Source organism: Cololabis saira, chromosome 9, assembly GCF_033807715.1.
Source record: "Cololabis saira isolate AMF1-May2022 chromosome 9, fColSai1.1, whole genome shotgun sequence".
NCBI classification, from domain to species: Eukaryota; Metazoa; Chordata; class Actinopteri; order Beloniformes; family Belonidae; genus Cololabis; species Cololabis saira.
In genome coordinates, this window is record NC_084595.1 from 46,052,335 (window position 1) to 46,073,954 (window position 21,620).

General features: G+C 47.9%; 1 protein-coding gene across 5 annotated transcripts in view; it reads right to left on the reverse strand.

Annotated features, from left to right (window-relative positions):
• Positions 1 to 13,086: 13,086 nt before the first annotated feature.
• Positions 13,087 to 21,620, reverse strand: part of pnpla7b (patatin-like phospholipase domain containing 7b) — a 38,149-nt gene continuing 29,615 nt past the window's right edge. For all 5 annotated transcript variants that reach the window (XM_061729680.1, XM_061729681.1, XM_061729682.1 and 2 more), the window contains exons 30-36: positions 21,293 to 21,409; positions 19,304 to 19,452; positions 19,062 to 19,214; positions 17,689 to 17,805; positions 17,484 to 17,568; positions 14,508 to 14,638; positions 13,087 to 14,404 (exon numbers count right to left, since the gene is read on the reverse strand). In XM_061729680.1, coding sequence (XP_061585664.1) covers positions 14,339 to 14,404; positions 14,508 to 14,638; positions 17,484 to 17,568; positions 17,689 to 17,805; positions 19,062 to 19,214; positions 19,304 to 19,452; positions 21,293 to 21,409 — 818 coding nt within the window. In that variant the 3' untranslated portion in view covers positions 13,087 to 14,338. The remainder of the gene's footprint in view (positions 14,405 to 14,507; positions 14,639 to 17,483; positions 17,569 to 17,688; positions 17,806 to 19,061; positions 19,215 to 19,303; positions 19,453 to 21,292; positions 21,410 to 21,620) is intronic.

Sequence of the window (21,620 nt, forward strand, 5' to 3'; positions counted from 1 at the left end):
GACAGTGGAGATGATAGTGGACTACAGGAGGAACGCAGCCCCACCGGCCCCCATCACCCACTCCCCAGCAGACACTGTGGAGTCCTACCGCTTCCTGGGCTGAACATCACCTCCCTCATCTTCCTGGGGACCACCATAACCCAGGACCTCAAGTGGGAGCTGAACATCACCTCATCATGTAAAATATGCCAGAATTAGCCAAAAAGGATATTTTGCATCTGCTGTCCCTGGACTAGTGTAAAATAGTCAACCTAAAAGAAAAGTTATTAAGATATAATCAATAAAACATTTCCAAATAAGAAGGCTACATCAGAATAAAGATTAAAAGGTAAGAGACTAAGCTAAAATACATACACACACAGGTTAACATACGCTCAACAACAGACAATTGCTACAAACGAAAACAGAAACAACATGAAGCAGCAACAGTAACATCAACATTAATAGCACGAGACACAGTAACACACTAACAGGCCTGAAACAAACCAGACAAAAGCACTAAACACAGAACAAAAAGCCATGCACAAAAAGCAACAGTGTAGCTAGACAAACTAATAGGCAACACGACAGGTGGATCAGACAAACACCGACAGGCAGGGCAGCAAGCCAGGACAATTAAGCACTAAAATGTAATGTTGACAGCCTTGGCCACTAATTAACCACTTTTTTAGATAAAATTTAAAAGAAGCATAATTTGATTGGTTTCTAATCTCAGTTGGTATGAAGTTCCACTCACGAGCAGCCCTGATTGAAAATGCAGACTGGCTAAAGGCATTTTTCCTAAACTGAACCACACAATCTCCTGTAGCTGCTCCGTGTGGATGTTGATGCCACATTGCCACCTATTAACTGCCGCTTGTGACTTAAAGGTTAATTCGTGTCATCCAGCAGCCTGTGATTCTTCTCCATGAGCACTTTTACTTCTGTCACCTGAATGGCTAAACTTTCTATGCACTAGTACTTTAATACTTGGGTCTTTTTTGTGACCTGCTGCAGAACCTTTCTGATTTAAACCTGAACCAAAAGCTGCTGGGACACATTTCACACTTCCCCAACACAACAAAATAGCAATGTGCAATACGAGGAATTTATTTGATCTGTGACGGTAAAAATGAATCCAATCAGACACATACATGTGATGCACCCATCATTTTGATTCGGTTCAACACCGGTAATGTTCTTAGATGAACTGTGTTTGCAGCTTCTTTTCAACTGAAGTAATAAAACATGTCTTTTATGACATGAAGGCAGGAGTGTCCCAGCTGAGCCCTCCAGTTCTTCTCCTACGGCCCTTTCCTCCAAACCTCCTCTCCAGAGATGTACCTGGCTCTGACATTGAGCTGGCCATCGAGCAGAACCAGGTCTGTGAAACAGGAAACAAACTGTCATACGATAACTTGGAGGGTGAAGTCTTAAAAGTGCAAAACAAGAAGCGAAAGAGTGGCTTACAGTGATTGGTGGAGTTGATAAGACAATTTGAACTTGGAGGTCAATGAGATGAACTCACTGATGGATTGTTACAGCCGCTGCCCTTTTTGCTATGTTTTAATTTGTTTTCTCCCCCTGCAAATGCCAAGCTGCACAGCTCCTCCCTCGTTGCCTTGATTGGTGCGGCCTCCCGGCTCCTGGCAGTCCATCCCTCTGATCACCTGGGTCCCTGATTGGTGCGGCGTGTCTGGGGCTGGCCAATCCCAGCCGCCCAATCAGGAGTGAACACCTGAAAAGCCCCTGCCAGGCTGTCAGTCTGGGCGGCTGATTGTGGGACAGCTCGCCTCTGTGTGTTGTGCAGAACTTTGTGCTAAAGTTAAACTTTGTCTTGCAGCTATTGTGTGGTCCTTTGCTGTAGTGTTTTGTTCAACCTGTGAAGTGTGGCCAGGGTTTAGTTTGTGTTCTGTGTTTGTGTGACAAACACCTAGTAACCTTTATGTTAGAAACTCTAGGTGCAGGGGTGCTGTTTTTGTTCTAGTTTGGTTTTAGTAAGTGTAGACAGCCTTTGTTTTCCTTTTTGGTTTTTGAGTTAGTTGGGTTATCCATTTTGAGTCCTCTTTTGGTTATATTTGTTTTTTGATTTAAACAGCACCCACCGGCCCTCTTCCTTGGTTTGTTTTTTCCTTTTGTTAATCTGTTAACCGGCATTTCTGAGTAGCAAATAAACTACCTTACCTTATACCAACTGGGTTTTGTGTTGCTTCCCTTTTCCCCTGTGAGCCGGGTTGTAACATAAATGGGGGCTCGTCCGGGAATTAATATCCGTTAAAGGATTCCCGGTGCTAAAAGTAGTAGTTGTTGCTTGAATTCTGGTAATTTTGGTTAATCGATTGTGCAGCTGTGCACCTTTTGTAATCAGTCATGTCTCAGTTTGACTTGGATAGCTTCTCCCTCCCTCACCTTGATTGATAGCTATCGTAAGGAGGATTTGGCTCAGATAGCGAATCACTTTTGCCTCACGTACTCTAAACAGATTCTGAAAAAAGAATTGAAGGCTCTTGTTGTTGGTGGAATTGGGGTTTATTAAAATGTCGGCACCGACAGAGTCAGCTGTGCCGGAGGATGGCATCCTGGGTGAAGCGGCTGGTAGCCGACCACTTAAGGTTGATCCTCCAGGTGGCACTGAGGAGGAGAGTGAAACAGAGGAGCGGCCACCAACTCCTGTACCGCTGCCTCGCTATGACCCTCTCCCTCCCAGTCTCGCGGCTCTGGGTCCACAAGGGAGGCTCGGTTGAAGGTCCGCCTCCAGATGGAATCCCAGGAGAAAGCCCGAGGCCAGCACGCTGAAATGCAGTATCAGCTGGAAGTCAAAAAAATGGAGATTGAAGCTGAAGTCAAAAGTCAGTTAGAAGCCAAAAAAATTGAAGCTGATACAGCTGTTTGGATGCGTCGGTTGGAGCTTGAGGCTCAGAGGTTGACTCATGTGCCGAGTGCTGCTGATGGTCCTGTGACTAAGCCTTCTTCTTCCACCACTTTCCCACCAGGAACCTTTAGTGTTGGTAAAAATATTGTTTTGGTGCCTACGTTCCTTGAGACTGAGGTCGATTCCTATTTGAGCGCATTGCAAAAGCTTTACAGTGGCCACCTGAAGTTTGGGCTATTTTGCTCCAGTGTAAAATTCATGGGAAAGCTCAAGAGGCTGTAGCTGCTCTGCCTATTGAAGACAGTCTGAAATATGACTATGTAAAAGCTGCCATTCTGCGTGCCTATGAACTGGTCCCTGAGGCCTACAGACAAAAATTTAGAAATCATAAAAAAAGCCTCAACCCAGACTTATGTTGAGTTCGCTAGGGAAAAGGGGACTCTCTTTGATAAATGGTGTACAGCTTGTAAAGCCAGTGACTTTGACTCTTTAAGGGAGTTGGTCTTGATGGAGGATTTTAAGAAGTGCCTCCCAGAACGTATTGTGGTGTACATTAATGAACAGAAAGTGTCACAGCTCTCTTCTGCTGCTGTGTTGGCTGACGAGTTTGCTTTAACCCACAAGACGGTTTTTTCTTCAGGCTCTGATGAAAAGCCTCGTCAGCCTCCAGCTCGGCAAAACTCTCACCCCACAGCTAGTACTAAGAAAGAGGACAGGGAGTGTTTTTATTGTCATAAACCTGGACATCTCATCTCCAACTGTCTGGCCCTGAAACGCAAACAGCAGGTTTCTCCCAGCGTGTTGCAACCAAAAGGCGTCGGTTTGATTAAGGCTGAGCCACGCATCAGTGCTGTTCCTGGCAGTGAAACCCCTGACGCCTGTTTCAAACCATTCATTTTTGATGAGTTAGTTTCACTGACAGGCGAGTCTGATGATCAGCGTCCGGTGCGCATTCTGCGTGACACTGGTGGCTCTCAGTCGGTGATCCTCGCGGACGCATTGCCTTTTTCGGAGCAGTCTACCTGTGGTTATGGTGCTGTTTTCCGCGGCATAGAGATGGGTTATGTTCCCCGTCCGGTACATTGCATACATGTTCAGTCCAAATTGGTTAATGGTTTCTTCCCTGTTGCTATCTGCCCTGCGTTGCCAATTAATGGTGTAGTATTTTTAATGGGTAACGACATAGCCGGTGGCAAAGTTACTCCTGCGCTGGAAGTGTTGGACATCCCTCAGTGCCCACAAACAGAAAAAAAATCTGCCACCTACTGATCTGTTTCCTTCTTGTGTGATCACTCGTGCACAAGCTCGCAAATTTAATGATGTTTCTCTCTCTGACAGTGTGCTGATGCCCGCTTTTTCAGGAGAGGTTGAGAACGAGGCGGAGAGTGGCGCTGACTCTCTTTGTATAAGTGCTGCTGAGCAGGTGCGTCCTGTCAGCCCCGAAACAACCTCTCCTGACGGCTTGTCTCTCCCGGTGTCCCGAGATCGCCTGTGTGCTGCGCAAAGGGCTGATCCGACACTGCAGAAATGCTTCTCAAGTGTGGTGAGTGCCGACAAAGCAAAGGGTGAGAAGGTGGCTTATTTACTAGACAGTGGCATCTTGATGCGTAAAATCACTGCTACTTTTGTTAACGCTTTGACCAGATTATTTTCCACATTCGGCCTTCCCCGTGTAATCCAGACTGATCAGGGCACAAATTTCAAGTCCAACTTGTTTAAACAGGTTTTAGCAACTCTGAAGGTGCATCATGCCGTTTCCAGTCCTTATCACCCCGAGTCTCAGGGCGCGTTGGAGCGCTGGCATCAGACGTTAAAGTCGATGCTCTGCAAATATTGTCTGGAAACTGCTAAAAGTTGGGATGAGGGAATTCCTTTTGTTGTGTTTGTGGCTCGTGAAGCTGTGCAGGAATCCCTCGGTTTCAGTCCTGCTGCACTCGTCTTTGGTCACACACCCCACGGTCCATTGAAATCCCTACAGGAAAAGTTCCTGTCATCTGCCTCTTCTCCTCAGAAGAATGTGTTAGACTACGTCAGTAAGTTTCGTGAGCGTCTGCACCATGCCCACACCTTTGCTAAAAAGTCTTTGTCTTCACAAACCGTGATGAAGCACCGTTTTGACCGCTCCGCTGTTCCCCGACAGTTTCAGGTTGGTGACAAAGTTTTGGCGTTACTGCCCATTCCCGGCTCCGCACTCTCGGCCAAATTCTCCGGCCCATATGACATCCATGAGCATCTTAGCGACACAGATTATGTCATCCGTACTCCCGGGAGAAAACACAAAACCCTTGTTTGTCACGTTAATATGTTAAAGCGGTATTACTCCAGAGACGCTTCCCAAAAGCATCCATAGTTCCCCACGGCTGTGCCAAGGCCCATGACCTGCCCGATGTGACAGTGCATCCATCCTCACATCAAAGTGCTCGATTGCCAAACTCAGAAATGTTGAAAGTGTTGCCATCCCGGTTATCTCACTTGTCACCTGAGCAGCAAGTTGATATAACTGCACTAACAGATCGTTTTCCTTGTCTCTTCAGTGATGTTCCGTCCCGCACCACAGTTACTCAGCACGACATTGATGTTAACAACGCTCGGCCCATCAAACAACATCCGTACAGTGTAAACCCCGCTAAGCATGAGTTAATGGGGAAAAAGGAGGCTGAGTATCTCCTCCAGCATGGCTTAGCCATACACAGCTCCAGCTTCTGGAGTTCTCCGTGTCTCCTTGAAGCTAAGTCTGATGGTTCACCCCGCTTCATCAATGATTTCCGAAAAGTAAATGCAGTTACTGTCCCAGACTCCTACCCTCTGCCCCGGATGGAGGACTGTGTAGATAACTTGGGTACAGCTAAATTTGTGAGCAAGCTAGATCTCCTCAAAGGCTATTGGGACGTGCCATTAACCGAGCGCGCGTCACAAATCTTTTGCCTTTGTAACTCCCAACTACTTCCTGCAATACACCGTTATGGCCTTCGGTATGTTCAACGCTCCAGCCACCTTTCAGCGCTTTGTAAATTCTGTTCTGGCTGGCATATCAAACTGTAATGCATATTTGGATGATCTGGTTGTGTATACCACCACTTGGGAGGAACACATTCAGATCTTGGAGCAAGTATTCGCCCGTCTCGCCGATGCGTCCCTCACTATCAATTTGGCTAAATGTGAGTTCGGAAAAGCTACAGTCACATACTTGGGGAGGCAGGTGGAACAGGGGCAGGTATGCCTAATAGAGGCCAAAGTGGTTGCCATTTCAGAGTTCCCCGTGCCCTCCACAAGGAGAGCCCTCCGCCGGTTTCTACGCATGGCCGGTTATTATCGCAGTTTTTGCCGCAACTTCTCCACTGTGGTCGGTCCGCTAACTGACATGCTCAGCCCAAAAGTGTACTTTGTGTGGTCCCCAGAGTGCCAGAATGCTTTGAGTGTAAAATCTCTCCTGTGCTCGACGCACCCGACCTTTCTCGTCCCTTCAAATTGGAGGTTGAGGCCGGGGCCGGCGCTGTGCTGGTACAAGATGCTGATGGGGTAGACCATCCTGTATCTTATTTTTCGCGTAAGTTCAACAGGCACCAAGTCCACTACTCCACCATTGAACAGGAAACCCTTGCTTTGTTGTGGGCACTCCAGCATTTTGAAGTTTACCTCAGGTCTAGCTCTTTGCCAGTAACAGTGTTTACGGATCATAACCCACTCACTTTTCTCACTCATGTACAACCACAACCAGCGACTGATGCGATGGGGCCTGCTTGTGCAGGACTAACTTACGGATCTGTCACAAGAAGGGGTCAGAAAATGTGTTGGCTGATGCCCTGTCCAGGCTGTGAGTATAAGAGACAGTAGTCTAGTGCAACTTGAAACCTGGTTTAAATTTTAAGGGGGGGGGGGGAGTGTTACAGCCACTGCCCTTTTTGCTATGTTTTAATTTGTTTTCTCCCCCTGCATCTGCCAAGCTGCACAGCTCCTCCCTCGTTGCCTTGATTGGTGCGGCCTCCCGGCTCCTGGCAGTCCATCCCTCTGATCACCTGGGTCCCTGATTGGTGCGGCGTGTCTGGGGCTGGCCAATCCCAGCCGTCCAATCAGGAGTGAACACCTGAAAAGCCCCTGCCAGGCTGTCAGTCTGGGCGGCTGATTGTGGGACAGCTCGCCTCTGTGTGTTGTGCAGAACTTTGTGCTAAAGTTAAACTTTGTCTTGCAGCTATTGTGTGGTCCTTTTTCTGTAGTTTGTTCAACCTGTGAAGTGTGGCCAGGGTTTAGTTTGTGTTCTGTGTTTGTGTGACAAACACCTAGTAACCTTTATGTTAGAAACTCTAGGTGCAGGGGTGCTGTTTTTGTTCTAGTTTGGTTTTAGTAAGTGTAGACAGCCTTTGTTTTCTGTTTTGGTTTTTGAGTTAGTTGGGTTATCCATTTTAACTCCTAGAGTCCTCTTTTGGTTATATTTTGATTTAAACAGCACCCACTGACCCTCTTCCTTGGTTTGTTTTTTCCTTTTGTTAATCTGTTAACCGGTATTCCAGCATTTCTGAGTAGCAAATAAACTACCTTACCTTATACCAACTGGGTTTTGTGTTGCTTCCCTTTTCCCCTGCGAGCCGGGTTGTAACATGGATCCAGACCCTGGTGGCCGGTAGAGGAGCCGCGGTTCTGGATCCAGACGTCTTTGATCATAGACATATATAAAGGCTAGATGACTCAAGGCGGAGTCTCCAGCGTCGTTCACCGGTGGCCATCTTGCCACAGGAGAGACGCTCACTCATAACATTGTGTTTAATGGAGCATGTACTGCTTAAACAACCTTAACTTGCTCAATTCTCAACAGATTTTCAAACAGTTTGGTTTGTTATGAACGTCAGAGATGTAGTTATGACACTGCATACTTGTGAATAATTATAAACATTGAAAAACATACTTTTGTATGAAAATAACAGATAGCTGTGACATGGTATTTATATTAAATATTTCTATAGTATTCTTAGTAATAATATTATAACATATATACATATATTACCTTATAACATGTATATACATTATAACCTGTTTATATATTACATTATGATGTATTATATTATGACATAACATGTGTATATGTGTACATTATAACATGTGTGTGTGTATATATATACACGTTATAATGTCATAATATAATACATTATAACATGTTTATATATTATTACATTATGATGTAATATATACATGTTATAAGGTAATATATGTATATATGTTATAATATAAATATGACTAAGAATACTATAGAAATATTCATTTAATATAAATACCATGTCACAGCTATCTGTTATTTTCATACAAAAGTACGTTTTTCAATGTTTATAATTATTCACAAGTATGCAGTGTCATAACTACATCTCTGACGTTCATAACAAATCAAACTGTTTGAAAATCTGTTGAGAATTGAGCAAGTTAAGGTTGTTTAAGCAGTACATGCTCCATTAAACACAATGTTATGAGTTCAATTTTATGTATATAGCGTCTAATACAACAGAGTTGTCTCTAGACGCTTTACAGAGACCCATACCCAGAACATGACCCCCGAGCAGTTATTACATAAACAATGGCAGGTAAAAACTCCCCTAGTGGGAGAAAAACCTTAAGCCAAACAGTGGCAAGGAAAAACTCCCCTTTAGGAGGGAAGAAACCTTGAGCAGGACCAGGCTCATAAGGGGGGACCCTCCTGCCGAGGGCCAGACTGGTGGGTCAGGGACGGCAACAGCACAGCAGGCAGGTGGAAGCAGCAACGGGATGACCGGGGGTGGGGACCGCAGGCCAGCACGCAGCTCCCGAAGCTCCGGCCCAATCAGCAAGTCCCAGGTTGGGGTGCAGGGTCGGGGAAAGACTTGTGCTCCGTAATGCAAGCTACAAGCCACCCACGACCACCTGCAGGTTCCGGTGTCCGGCAAAGGATGCTGCAACATGGACAAAAGAGAGAAAAGGGAGGAGAAGGGGGGGCCAGCACAAGAAACCACAGGAGCGACTCTGACACACTAAAGTTTACACTACCTAGAGATTTACCAACACCAGCTAGAGGTTTACTAAACACTAACTATAGGCTTTACTAAACAGAAATGTTTTAAGTTTAGTTTTAAAGGTGGAGGTGGTGTCAGCCCCCTTAACCCAGATTGGAAGTTGGTTCCATAGTAGTGGTGCCTGATAGCAGAACGCCCGCCCTCCAAATCTACATTTAGATACTCTAGGAACTACGAGTAAACCTGCACTCTGAGAACGAAGAGCTCTGACAGGAACATAAGGCACTATCAGGTCTTGCAAATAATGCGGAGCTAAGCCGTTTTGGGCTTTATACGCAAGTAATAAAATTTTAAATTGGATTCTGAATTTTACGGGTAACCAATGGAGCGACGCTAACACTGGAGAGACGTGGTCTCTCCTGCTAATTCCTGTCAGTACTCGTGCTGCTGCATTTTGGATCAGCTGGAGCCTATTCAGCAAATTACTTGGACATCCTGCTAATAACACATTACAGTAATCTAGTCTAGAAGATACAAACGCATGAACTAGTTTTTCTGCATCACTCTGCGAGAGGATTTTCCTAATCTTTGCAATATTACGGAGATGGAAAAAGGCTATTTTACAAACCTGATTGACATATGGTTTAAACGACAAATCCTGATCGAAAATAACACCAAGGTTTCTCACAGTTGCACTGGAAGCCATCGCAACACCATCTAATCCCTTCCTAAGGTGCTCTGGACCAAGAATGATAACCTCTGTTTTATCTGAATTTAGAAGCAGGAAATTTCTGGACATCCAGTCCTTGATGTCCCTAAGACATGCCTGAAGTTTAACTAACGGTTCTGTTTCATCCGGCTTCATAGACAAATAGAGCTGCGTATCATCAGCATAACAATGAAAGTGTATGCCGTGATTCTGGATTATACTTCCCAACGGCTGCATGTATAAACTGAACAAGATTGGCCCTAGCACTGAACCCTGCGGAACACCATAACAGACCTTCGACTGTTCTGAAGAAACCTCATGTACATGAACCTGTCAGATAGGTATGATTTAAACCAACATAGAGCTGTCCCTTTAATCCCAACAACATGCTCTAACCTGTGCAGTAAAATGCCATGATCAACAGTGTCAAAAGCAGCACTGAGGTCCAGTAGAACCAATATGGAAACTAATCCCTTATCTGAGGCCATAAGGAGGTCATTCGTGACTCGAACCAGTGCTGTCTCTGTGCTATGATGCATTCTGAACCCTGACTGAAAGACTTCAAACAGATCATTTCTATACAAATAGTCACATAACTGGCTTGAAACTGCCTTTTCCAGAATTTTAGACACAAATGGAAGGTTGGAAATTGGTCTATAATTAGCTAAGGTGTCTGGGTCAAGAGAAGGTTTTTTAAGTAAAGGTTTAATTACTGCGACTTTGAAAACCTGTGGTACATATCCTAAACTTAGGGATAAGTTAATTTGGTCCAGTATTGTCGCACCAATAAGAGAAAAAACATTTTTGAATAGTGGAGTCGGGATGGGGTCTAACATACATGTGGTAGACTTAGCTCTATTAACGAGTGAAGTCAGCTCAGGGAGGTCTATAGGATCAAAACAGTCTAGAGACAAGTCAGAGCCTAGGGAAGTCGCTAAAGCTGAAGAAACACCTACAACCGGCTGGTTGATTTCTTCTCTAATTCTCGCGATTTTACTGTTGAAGAAGCTCATAAAGTCCTCACTACTGAGAGCTGCAGGAATGCACGGCTCAACAGAGTTGTGACTCTTTGTCAGCCTGGCTACAGTGCTGAACAGAAAACGTGGGTTACTTTTGTTATCCTCTATCAACGTTGAATAATAAGCTGTTCTGACTTTGCGAATGGCTTTTTTATATACTATTAGAATATCTTTCCATTCACGATGAGAGTCTACAGACCTACAAGAGTACCACTTCCTTTCCATTTTACGCACGTTTTGTTTCAACATGCGGATATCTGAATTATACCAGGGAGCACTGTCGTAAGATAAGCAATGGCCTCCCTAAATTTAACAATAACTTCATCAGACAAACATCTGCTAAAATAATACCTCCTATTTTGCACTTCAACATCAACAAAATTAAATTCAAACGTTATTAAGTAATGGTCGGATAAAAGGGAGTTTACAGGTGACACCAACAGACCATCAGTTTCAACACCGTAGGTGAGAACGAGATCGAGAGTATGATTAAAACAGTGCGTCGGTTTATCCACTTTTTGTGAGATACCCATTGATTCTAGAAGAGAATCGAAGGCTAATTTAAGATTATCGCTTTCAACAACCATATGAATGTTAAAATCACCCACTATGATGAATTTATCTGTGCTGATCAATAATCCAGAAAGGAAATCTGAAAATTCAGACAAAAACTCCAGATACGCACCAGCAGGGGGCCGGTACACTACCACTAACACAACTGGCTTCTCTGATTTCCAGCTCGGAAATTTCAGACCAAGCATGAGGCTTTCAAATGTATTATAGTTGCACTTAGGTTCAATTTTTGTTTGGAGACCGGAGTTATAAGTTGCTGCGACTCCTCCGCCCCGGCCCGTGTTTCTAGGAATGTGATGATTAAAGTAGCCGGGCGGAGTTGATTCATTCAAACTAACATACTCTTCCTCCTGTAACCATGTTTCTGTTAAGCAGAAAATATCACTCCTGCTCTCTGTAATTATATCATTTACTAACAGAGACTTGGAGCTTAACGATCGTATATTTAGTAGTCCGCGTCTAATTTTTCGGTCTGTAATTGGTACCAAATATACATTGGTTTTAATTTTTACAAGGTTATCTTGGTTAACGCCTCTATAACGCTGCACCTGGTGAACTTTTGGAGGGCGGGGAACTGCAACCACTTCTATTTTGCTAGGCACCTGGCCAGAGTCGCCAATATCATGTAATCCTACAGTTTTAGAGTCGCTAATTACATAATGCAATCCTACAGTTTTGTTGGCAGGCGTTGGTCCTCGAGAAGCAGCAGAGAAGTGTGTTAAACTACAGCTCTGCATCCTGGCCTGGACCCTGCATTGTCAGGGGGAGTGTCTAATAACATTGGCCAGATTTCTAGACATAAGAGCTGCACCATCCCGGGTGGGATGAATGCCGCCCCCCAGTAGCTTCAAATTTGCTTCTATGTCGCCCGCTCTGGCCCCCGGGATACACCTAACTATGGTCTCTGGAGTCGGTGAGTGAGCGTCTCTCCTGTAGCAAGATGGCTGCCGGTGAACGACGTCGCTCTGCATTGGAAGCAGCGCGGACGAGTCATCTAGCCTTTATATATGTCTGTCTTTGATAACCAGATGTTTCTCTGTGGTTGTATTGCTACATTTATTCGTAACATCAGTATCCTGATGAATGTAAACTGGGTTATTTCAACTAAACAGCAGATGGAGACTAATGTTCATTTTAGCTGTTTTTATTTCATTAAAGATCCTTCCTGTGGTCCTCTAAACTAATGAAACTAAAAACAAGTCACTGCCTTATCCATGTTCTCAACCTGATGCCTCTCAATACCGTCCCCTTCCTCGTTTTGGTCTTACTGACGTCAACGTTAACACACCTGCATCACCGTCTCCTCCAAAAGAAAAGCTTGAACTTTAGAGGTGGATTACAGGAGCTTTGGTGCTCATGCTGCCTCCAGCACTTCCTTCTTTCATCACTCATTCTGGCACGTTCTTGTTACCTGTATTTTATTTCCTGTTTGTAACTGTCCGTTTCAGTTTGAGCAGCCGTGAAACATCTATGTAAACTTTTGGAGTCTCTTGAGTGACAGCAGGAGAAGAGACGAGCTCAAACTCTGCAGTAAACCATAAAAATGATACTAAGAGTCTGTCGGGGCTGGGAGCTGCACTCTGCAGAGGGGGATTATTGCAAATATCAGTTCAATTTTCAAAGTGCAAATGTTCTCTTGCCCTTCTTTATAACTGACTGGACTTTTTTTTTATTTAGGTTGTCATAAAAAACTCAAGTGACCAGTTTCTAACTTCCGTACTGAAGCCAACAAGGAAGTATGAAAAGTTGCAGTTCTTCTACGGACCACTAGGGTCATGAGTGGAAACGGTTCCACATATGTTCTACTGCTATAGTACTATACTGTACTATACTATACGGAGTACTTTTCTGACAGATGATGATGGAGGTAGCAGCTGGAGGAGGGTCTGACCGGCATCCGATCCGTAGTCCAGCTTGCCCGACAAACTTTGTTTAGCATGTCTTAAAAAAAGAGCAGTAGTTCAATTGTCTTTATTTGAAACAGTTTCATCAGTTTTCAGGTGAATCTTCTGATCCTCTGCAGCTTTTTACCACAGTGTCAGAAGAAAATAAAACAAAACACTGAGCATTGCTGGGCTGCAACCAGTTATTTCACATTCATGGTCAAATATTAAAAGTTATACCTCATAATTTTATGTGAAGATCCAAACATAAATCACAACAAAAAGACCTTCTGTTGACAAAAAGCCACGTATACTAGCATCAAACAGTGAAAACACAACTCAGAATCTCATAGACGCTAACAGGACGCTTCTTCCTCCCTGCCCGTCCTAATTCTGGGGACGGAGTTGGGGCCAAAGCCCGCTGTAACCACGGCAACAGCAGCAGCAGCAGCAGCAGGATCACAACTAGCTACTGGTGAGTTAGGAAAGACCTTCCTGCCACCCAGCACTTCTTCATCAACGCCGGTATGAGTGATGAGTGCCGGGGCTTGTGGTTAGGACAGAGACAGATAGCTTAATAACCATTCAGATAGAAAACAATCTCTTGAGAAAGTGAAGCAACGGCCCTCGTGCCCAGAGGCAACGGGCAGGGGAGGGGTAAGGCAGAGGAACAAAGCTGGACGGAGGGCAAGAGTCTGTCCATGCAGAACATTCAGTACCGGGGTTGTTGTGCCCGGTCAGCGTTTACCGAGCTCCGGTCACGCGGTGGGCCGACATCAGGGCCCTGAGGAATCCCATCACTGGTAACACTGGCAACAATTTCAACTTCAACTTCAACTTCAACACATTCAACTGACTTTTGCATTTACATGAAACACAAACAATATGAAATGAAAATAGTGAACCGTATGAGCTCCAATTAAACATGGCAGGAAGGTCAAACCCACAGAGCTTCTGTCTCTGTGGGGACCAAACTTTCCATTATAACTAACAGATCTGCACGTTTTCACAGGGCCATGTTTGAGTGCAATACGAGAGGCGTTTGGGCAGGGACGTCCTCTGTCAGTGCTGAGGGGACGGAGCAGGACCGGGACGTCCTCTGTCATCAGTGCTGGTGAGGGGACGGAGCAGGATCGGGCTGCTACAGGCGTGTTAACGGCCCCTCCACCAGCACAGAACCACCAGCGATCTCCACGTGGTGGGCTCGCCGTGCAGCTGGGGGTCAAAGGTCATGACAGCCACTGCCTGCTCCGTCAGCGGTGCTGGGGGTGTGGGGGGGTCACGGTGGGGGTGGGCCCGGCAGGCCCGGGGTCACACAGCTTCCCCTGAAGTCACTCGTGAACATTTTCATCGCCATTCTTGGGCCGGCGTCGAACCCGGGCCGTGAATTCTTCATCCTGTTGGAACAAGCACAGAAGTGAGTGGTGGATGTTCAGTCCTCCCTCTTTAGCCTAGGGACGCCACTGCTCTGAACCCCGGACGTCCCTGACCGTCCCTCACCGTCTCTGCAGTGTCGGCCGTGTCCTCTCCTTCAGTGTGCTCGCTGCCGGGCAGGAACGGCTCCAGGTCCGAGGGGGCGCTCTCCCCCGCCTCCTCCTCGTAGTCCGTCTGGTACTCGTCAGACAGCTCCTCTGGACACACGGGACAGGACAGCATGAGGACCCGGCCCGACCCGACCCTGCCCCAACTAGCCCCGACCCGGCCCTGACCCCAACTAACCCCGATCCCAACTAGCCCTGACCCCAACTAGCTCCGCATTATTTGCAAGACCTGATAGTGCCTTATGTTCCTGGCAGAGCTCTCCGTTCTCAGAGTGCAGGTTTACTCGTAGTTCCTAGAGTATCCAATCTGGGTTAAGGAGGCTGACACCACCTCCACCTTTAAAACTAAAAACTGACCCCAACTAGCCCCGGCCCTGACCTAGCCCCGGCCCTGACCCGGCCCCGACCCCAACTAGCCCCGACCCCAACTAGCCCCGGCCCTGACCCGGCCCCGACCCCGACCCCAACTAGCCCCGGCCCTGACCCGCCCCCGACCCCAACTAGCCCCGGCCCTGACCCTGACCCAGCCCCGACCCCAACTAGCCCCGGCCCTGACCCGGCCCCAACTAGCCCCGGCCCTGACCCGGCCCCAACTAGCCCCGGCCCTGACCCGGCCCCAACTAGCCCCAGCCCCAACTAGCCCCGGCCCTGACTCCAACTAGCCCCGGCCCTGACCCGGCCCTGACCCCAACTAGCCCCGGCCCTGACCCGCCCCCGACCCCAACTAGCCCCGACCCCAACTAGCGCCGGCCCTGACCCGGCCCCGACCCCAACTAGCCCCGGCCCTGACCCGGCCCCAACTAGCCCCGGCCCTGACCCGGCCCCAACTAGCCCCGGCCCTGACCCGGCCCCAACTAGCCCCGGCCCCAACTAGCCCCGGCCCCAACTAGCCCCGGCCCTGACTCCAACTAGCCCCGGCCCTGACCCGGCCCTGACCCCAACTAGCCCCGACCCGACCCTGCCCCAACTAGCCCTGACCCGGCCCTGACCCCAACTAGCTCCGCATTATTTGCAAGACCTGATAGTGCCTTATGTTCCTGGCAGAGCTCTCCGTTCTCAGAGTGCAGGTTTACTCGGAGTATCCAATCTGGCTTAAGGAGGCTGACACCACCTCCACCTTTAAAACTAAAAACTGACCCCAACTAGCCCCGGCCCTGACCTAGCCCCGGCCCTGACCCGGCCCCGACCCCAACTAGCCCCGACCCCAACTAGCCCCGGCCCTGACCCGGCCCCGACCCCAACTAGCCCCGGCCCTGACCCGGCCCCAACTAGCCCCGGCCCTGACCCGGCCCCAACTAGCCCCGGCCCTGACCCGGCCCCAACTAGCCCCGGCCCTGACCCGGCCCCGGCCCTGACTCCAACTAGCCCCGGCCCTGACCCGGCCCTGACCCCAACTAGCCCCGACCCGACCCTGCCCCAACTAGCCCTGACCCGGCCCTGACCCCAACTAGCTCCGCATTATTTGCAAGACCTGATAGTGCCTTATGTTCCTGGCAGAGCTCTCCGTTTTTTACTCGGAGTATCCAATCTGGCTTAAGGAGGCTGACACCACCTCCACCTTTAAAACTAAAAACTGACCCCAACTAGCCCCGGCCCTGACCTAGCCCCGGCCCTGACCCGGCCCCGACCCCAACTAGCCCCGACCCCAACTAGCCCCGGCCCTGACCCGGCCCCGACCCCAACTAGCCCCGGCCCTGACCCGCCCCCGACCCCAACTAGCCCCGGCCCTGACCCTGACCCAGCCCCGACCCCAACTAGCCCCGGCCCTGACCCGGCCCCAACTAGCCCCAGCCCCAACTAGCCCCGGCCCTGACTCCAACTAGCCCCGGCCCTGACCCGGCCCTGACCCCAACTAGCCACGGCCCTGACCCCAACTAGCCCCGGCCCCAACTAGCCCCGGCCCCAACTAGCCCCAACTAGCCCCGGCCCTGACTCCAACTAGCCCCGGCCCTGACCCGGCCCTGACCCCAACTAGCCCCAGCCCTGACCCGCCCCCGACCCCAACTAGCCCCGACCCCAACTAGCCCCGGCCCTGACCCGCCCCCGACCCCAACTAGCTCCGGCCCTGACCCGGCCCTGACCCCAACTAGCCCCGGCCCTGACCCTGACCCGCCCCCGACCCCAACTAGCCCCGGCCCTGACCCGCCCCCGACCCCAACTAGCCCCGGCCCTGACCCTGACCCGCCCCCGACCCCAACTAGCCCCGGCCCTGACCCGGACCCCGACCCCAACTAGCCCTGACCCCAACTAACCCCGGCCCCAACTAACCCCGGCCCCAACTAGCCCCGACCCTGACCCGGCCCCAACTAGCCCCGGCCCTGACCCGGCCCCAACTAGCCCCGGCCCTGACCCGGCCCCAACTAGCCCCAGCCCCAACTAGCCCCGGCCCTGACCCGGCCCCAACTAGCCCCGACCCCAACTAGCCCCGGCCCTGACCCGGCCCCAACTAGCCCCCAACTAAATCTGTTTGATTTGGCCCTACAGGGAAAAGTGTAGCTTCTCTTTGACGGGAGAAGCTGAAACTCAGCGTGAAGAGGATGGTGAGGGTTCGCCAGAATGGCCTTTGCCCTCTGAGTGGCTCTGGCTTGATAGAAATGATCCAGATTATTCAGGCTAATGCCAATTGTTTTCTGGCAGAGTTTGACCACATTCCTCAGCTTGTTTTTATTTAAAATGCTGAGGTTACCAAACCAGCAGATCAAAGCACAAGTTAAAATAGACTCAATAAAAGATGAATAAAACATTTTAAGAAGCTTCTTATCAACGTTAAAACATCTCAATTTTCTCAGATAAAACAATCTCTGATTTGCCTTCCTACAGATAGCATCTGAGTTGATTCCAAAAGAAGTGCTTGCAGAGGAAGCACAAAACGTACACGTGACAGATATTCCAACTCTAGTTGGGTCCAACTCAGTGTGTTGAAGGTTTGACTGACCGTCCACCAGGGGGTTCTTGACCGGCTCGATTCTGGACACGATCTCCGCCAGGTCGGTGAAGGAGGCGTTTGGACACGTGACCACCTGAAACATGCACACACGGTTCCGTCAGCAGCTGGACCGGCAGCAGGAGGACAGAGGATACAACAGCTGCCCGCCCCCACCCCCGCCCCCGCCCCCGCCCCCGCCCCCGACCCCACTCACATGGCCCGTTTTGGTCTTGTGGAACTCCTCCTGGTGACGGTCGGTCATCATGCTGTCCACCACACCGCTGCGGTGCCACACGTCAAACAGAGTCTTCCCATGCTGGTACCCCACCTCCTGCACCGCACACAGGACCACGGGGGGTCAGCAGGTTCACACATATTTATGGCACTTTTCCACTAGAACCTACTCAGCCCGACTCCACTCCCCTCCACTCGGTTTGGTTCTTTCCCACTAGGGTTCTAAGCTGTATCTGACATCATCACACTACAGGCCACCGATTGGTCGGGGGGTTGGAGTCAGACGTCTGAGTCAGGAGGAGGAAATCAGAGAAAGAGACTCTGACGGATTCTTGTTCATTTTATTCAACCAGCAATGGCAGCAAAAGTCTGTTTCATGATCCAACTCTGAGGGTCAGATGTTCATAAACCTGGTGCTGAGGAGAGAATTAAAAAGGGATCTAGACGGAGATAAGGAACGACCAGATCTACCAGGAGCTCTGTCTCTTCATAGCTGCTCACGGCTCCAGCTGACTTTTCAGCAGCGCCGAGACAAACTGAAAAAATTAAAAAGTGTCGCTGCCTGAAGCTTCTCTCTCTCTCATTTTTTAACTTGATATCAAACACAAACCACAGACCCAGCAGCACATCTATCATCTCCTCCAGGTTCTACATCTTTAGTGTTGTCTTCTTCGTTTAGATACACAATCAAATACGTCACAGCAGTTTCACTCCAACCTGCCTGTAACTGTCTGTGAGACAGAGTTCATTGCTCAGAGTTCATTTTATAACATTTTACATGTTATAAAAACACAAATATATCCAAGTTCATGAAGTGTTTTAAATTGATTAATAAGAGAGTTTAGGATATTTTATTTTGAAAGGGTGTGGTCACTTGCCCTGGTATGTCGTGAGGGTCAACTGAGGGATTGTGGGTCAAAAGTAAAAACGCGGGACCACAGACAATGGAGGCAGGATGGCATGGCATGGGATAGAGAATTACACTGCGTTCAAGAGGCGCAAGCGGTAATTGTGTTTGACTTCAAATGTATTTTATTTTATGGTTCTGTAACAAAATGCTCTGAGCAGAAAGTGGACAGTTCATGGGTTTATTTGTTGACGGGTCAGTGTTTAGTAACGATGGACTCTCTGCCTTTTTTTTGTAGTTTTCACGGTGTTCTATGATTTTGCCATCGGAGGAGAAGGAGAATAAAAGAACAAAAATCAAGACATCAGTTTGAATCGTGGTCTGTGTTGAACCGGTGTAGCTACACCGCCTAACTTCTGCTCCAGGTGGTGGATTGTTATGGAAAAGAAACCAGGCCGAGTTGAGTAGAGGAGACAGACGGTACCAGTGAGACGGAGGACGCTCACAGCAATCTCGTCGAACTTGGCGAAGTCCAGCGTGCCGTATCGGTTGATGGGCGGACGGATGTATTCGCAGTAGTCGCTGTCTTTGACCAGCTCCAGCTGCCGCACGCAGCACACGTAGGCCAGCCGCGTCTGGATCTCCGCCATGTTCAGCACCTGCAGGGAAAGGGCCAGAATGTTTCCTCCCGTATAAACGCAGGCGGCGACCAGGTGCCTGGAACCTCCGGGGCAGAGAGCAGCGGTACCTTGACTTTTTCAGCCAGTGGGTTCAAGCGCTTCCACAGCAGCCACCAGCCGCTCAGAGAGTCGCCGTAGTTGGTCAGACTGGACTCGTCGCGGCTCCCCACGTCGATGGCAATCACGACCTTGGCTCCCATGGAGCGGGCCACGTCAGCTGGGGGCCAGAACCACAGAATTCAATTCAATTCAATTCAATTCAATTCAATTTGTTTATTTAATGACGGGGACTGTAAATGTTGATGAACACGAGTGTAAACATGTATGGTTATAGCCATAGGCTAATTTCCACCATTCGTCCCTGTGGCAAATCAATACCAAACATAAAACATAAAATCAGACACCAGCAAACAAGGAAGACAAGATATAGCGATGAAAGACAACAATTAAAAACAGGACTAAGCTAGATAAAATCAATAGGAAATAAAAACATGTTACAATTAATACCAGTGAGTGACCGTCACGTTTAAAGTGCTAAGTGCTTAAGTGCAAGAGATTTAAAGTGTTATTGCTTCTTAAAGTGCTTTAATTGTCAGATCTATAAAGTGCTAATGCTTATTGCACATCACCATTATTGCACTTTAAGTGCTTTAGTGATCAGAGTTGTAAAGTGTTAATGCTTATTGCACATCATCATTATTGCACTTTAAGTGCTTTAGTGATCAGAGTTGTAAAGTGCTAATGCTTATTGCACATCATCATTATTGCACTTTAAGTGCTTTAGTGATCAGAGTTGTAAAGTGTTAATGCTTATTGCACATTTGCCCTATTGCACTTCAGTGACGGGTTACGACAGAGAGAAAAGAAAAAAAAAATACAAAAAAAAACAACTAAATTAGCAATTAATGTTCACACCTTTGGTTTTCCTTCAGCCATATTTTAAGTTTTGCTTTAAACGAGGGTAAAGTGGTGCTGTCTCTAATAAAACAGGTCTGGGTAAATGACCGGACTCCTCTGTATGAGCCTGTTGAACTACGGAACCCACAAGCTCTGCAGCTCTGATAAAACGCCTGGGCCGAGTGTAAACCTTAACATGTCAAATGGTTTGACGGCACGTCACTGATGGATGTCAGACACGGCTGAGGCAACTCATCGCTGTGTCTTTCAGGACGGGAAAAGTCCTGGGAACGTACTGTTGGCAGAGAAATCCACCTGAATGGAAAGAATTGCTTCCTTTTTTAATGTATTATTGGAAATCCGAGTTAGCCAGCCAGCCAGCCAGCGCCCTGCTCGGACTGCAGCTACAAAGCCACCTCGTGCATCTCTGCATTGTTTAATTTAATTAACGTATTTCCTGGACTATAAGCCGCTACTTTTTCCATAGGTTTTCAACCATGCAGTTTATACAAAGGTGAAGCTATTCTATGGATTTTTCTTCCACCGCTCGGGGTGCTCTAACTGGAATTACAATCAAAACTAAGACAAAATAAATGCAAAGAAGAATACGCTACTTCTTCTTTGGCAGATAGAAGTAGGTAGAAGCAGATTTCAAACAGATAAATAAATAAATAAATACCGGTTATTTTCTCTTGGTTCTGTCCCGTTTTAATCAGCAAAGTTGCTGCCGTGTTAAAATACACTGTTAGGAAAGGATCTATTTAGAACATCATTTACAGTTCAGAATCCTTCTGTACATGTAGTAAATATCTAATCTAACAACATCAATATCTGCGGCTTGCATATCTTTTTTTTAAATAGAGCGGATGCGGCTTGTATGTAGGTGCGGCTTATAGTCCAGAAAATACAGTATTCTTTACAATCATAAAATAGTGTTTTCTATATTTTCCACAATATGGCTTTTGTGCGTAACTCAATAACCACGAGAAGGATTCTTTAAATCGTGATAATTCACACTTCACTGGTGCTTTTACACGTCTCCCCGTTTTTTCTTCTCTTTGTTGCTCAGACTGAGATTCTGAGTAAGCAGTGGTTTTATTTTGAAATCCTAAAATCCCCCTCAAATGTGTGAAGTTCCCAGCCGTGTCCGTGCGTCTCACCGGGGAGGTTGTTGATGTAGCCTCCATCCATGAGCAGGTGGCCATCTTTGGGGTCGCAGAGCGGCGGCAGGTAGCCGGACAGGGACATGCTGGCGCGGACGTAGCGCCACAACGAGCCTGAGGTACAAGAGCTCAGTCAGAGGAACGGAGTCTACACAGCTTCAGCTCTTAATCAGTGGCGGCTGGTGATAAAACATTTTTGGTGGGCGCACTGGCGAGTGGGGATTACAACACAACTATAAACTCTACTTGAACATACATTTTTTTGTTATTTTTTATTACATATCACTACACTACATATACATATACATATACTACATATACATGT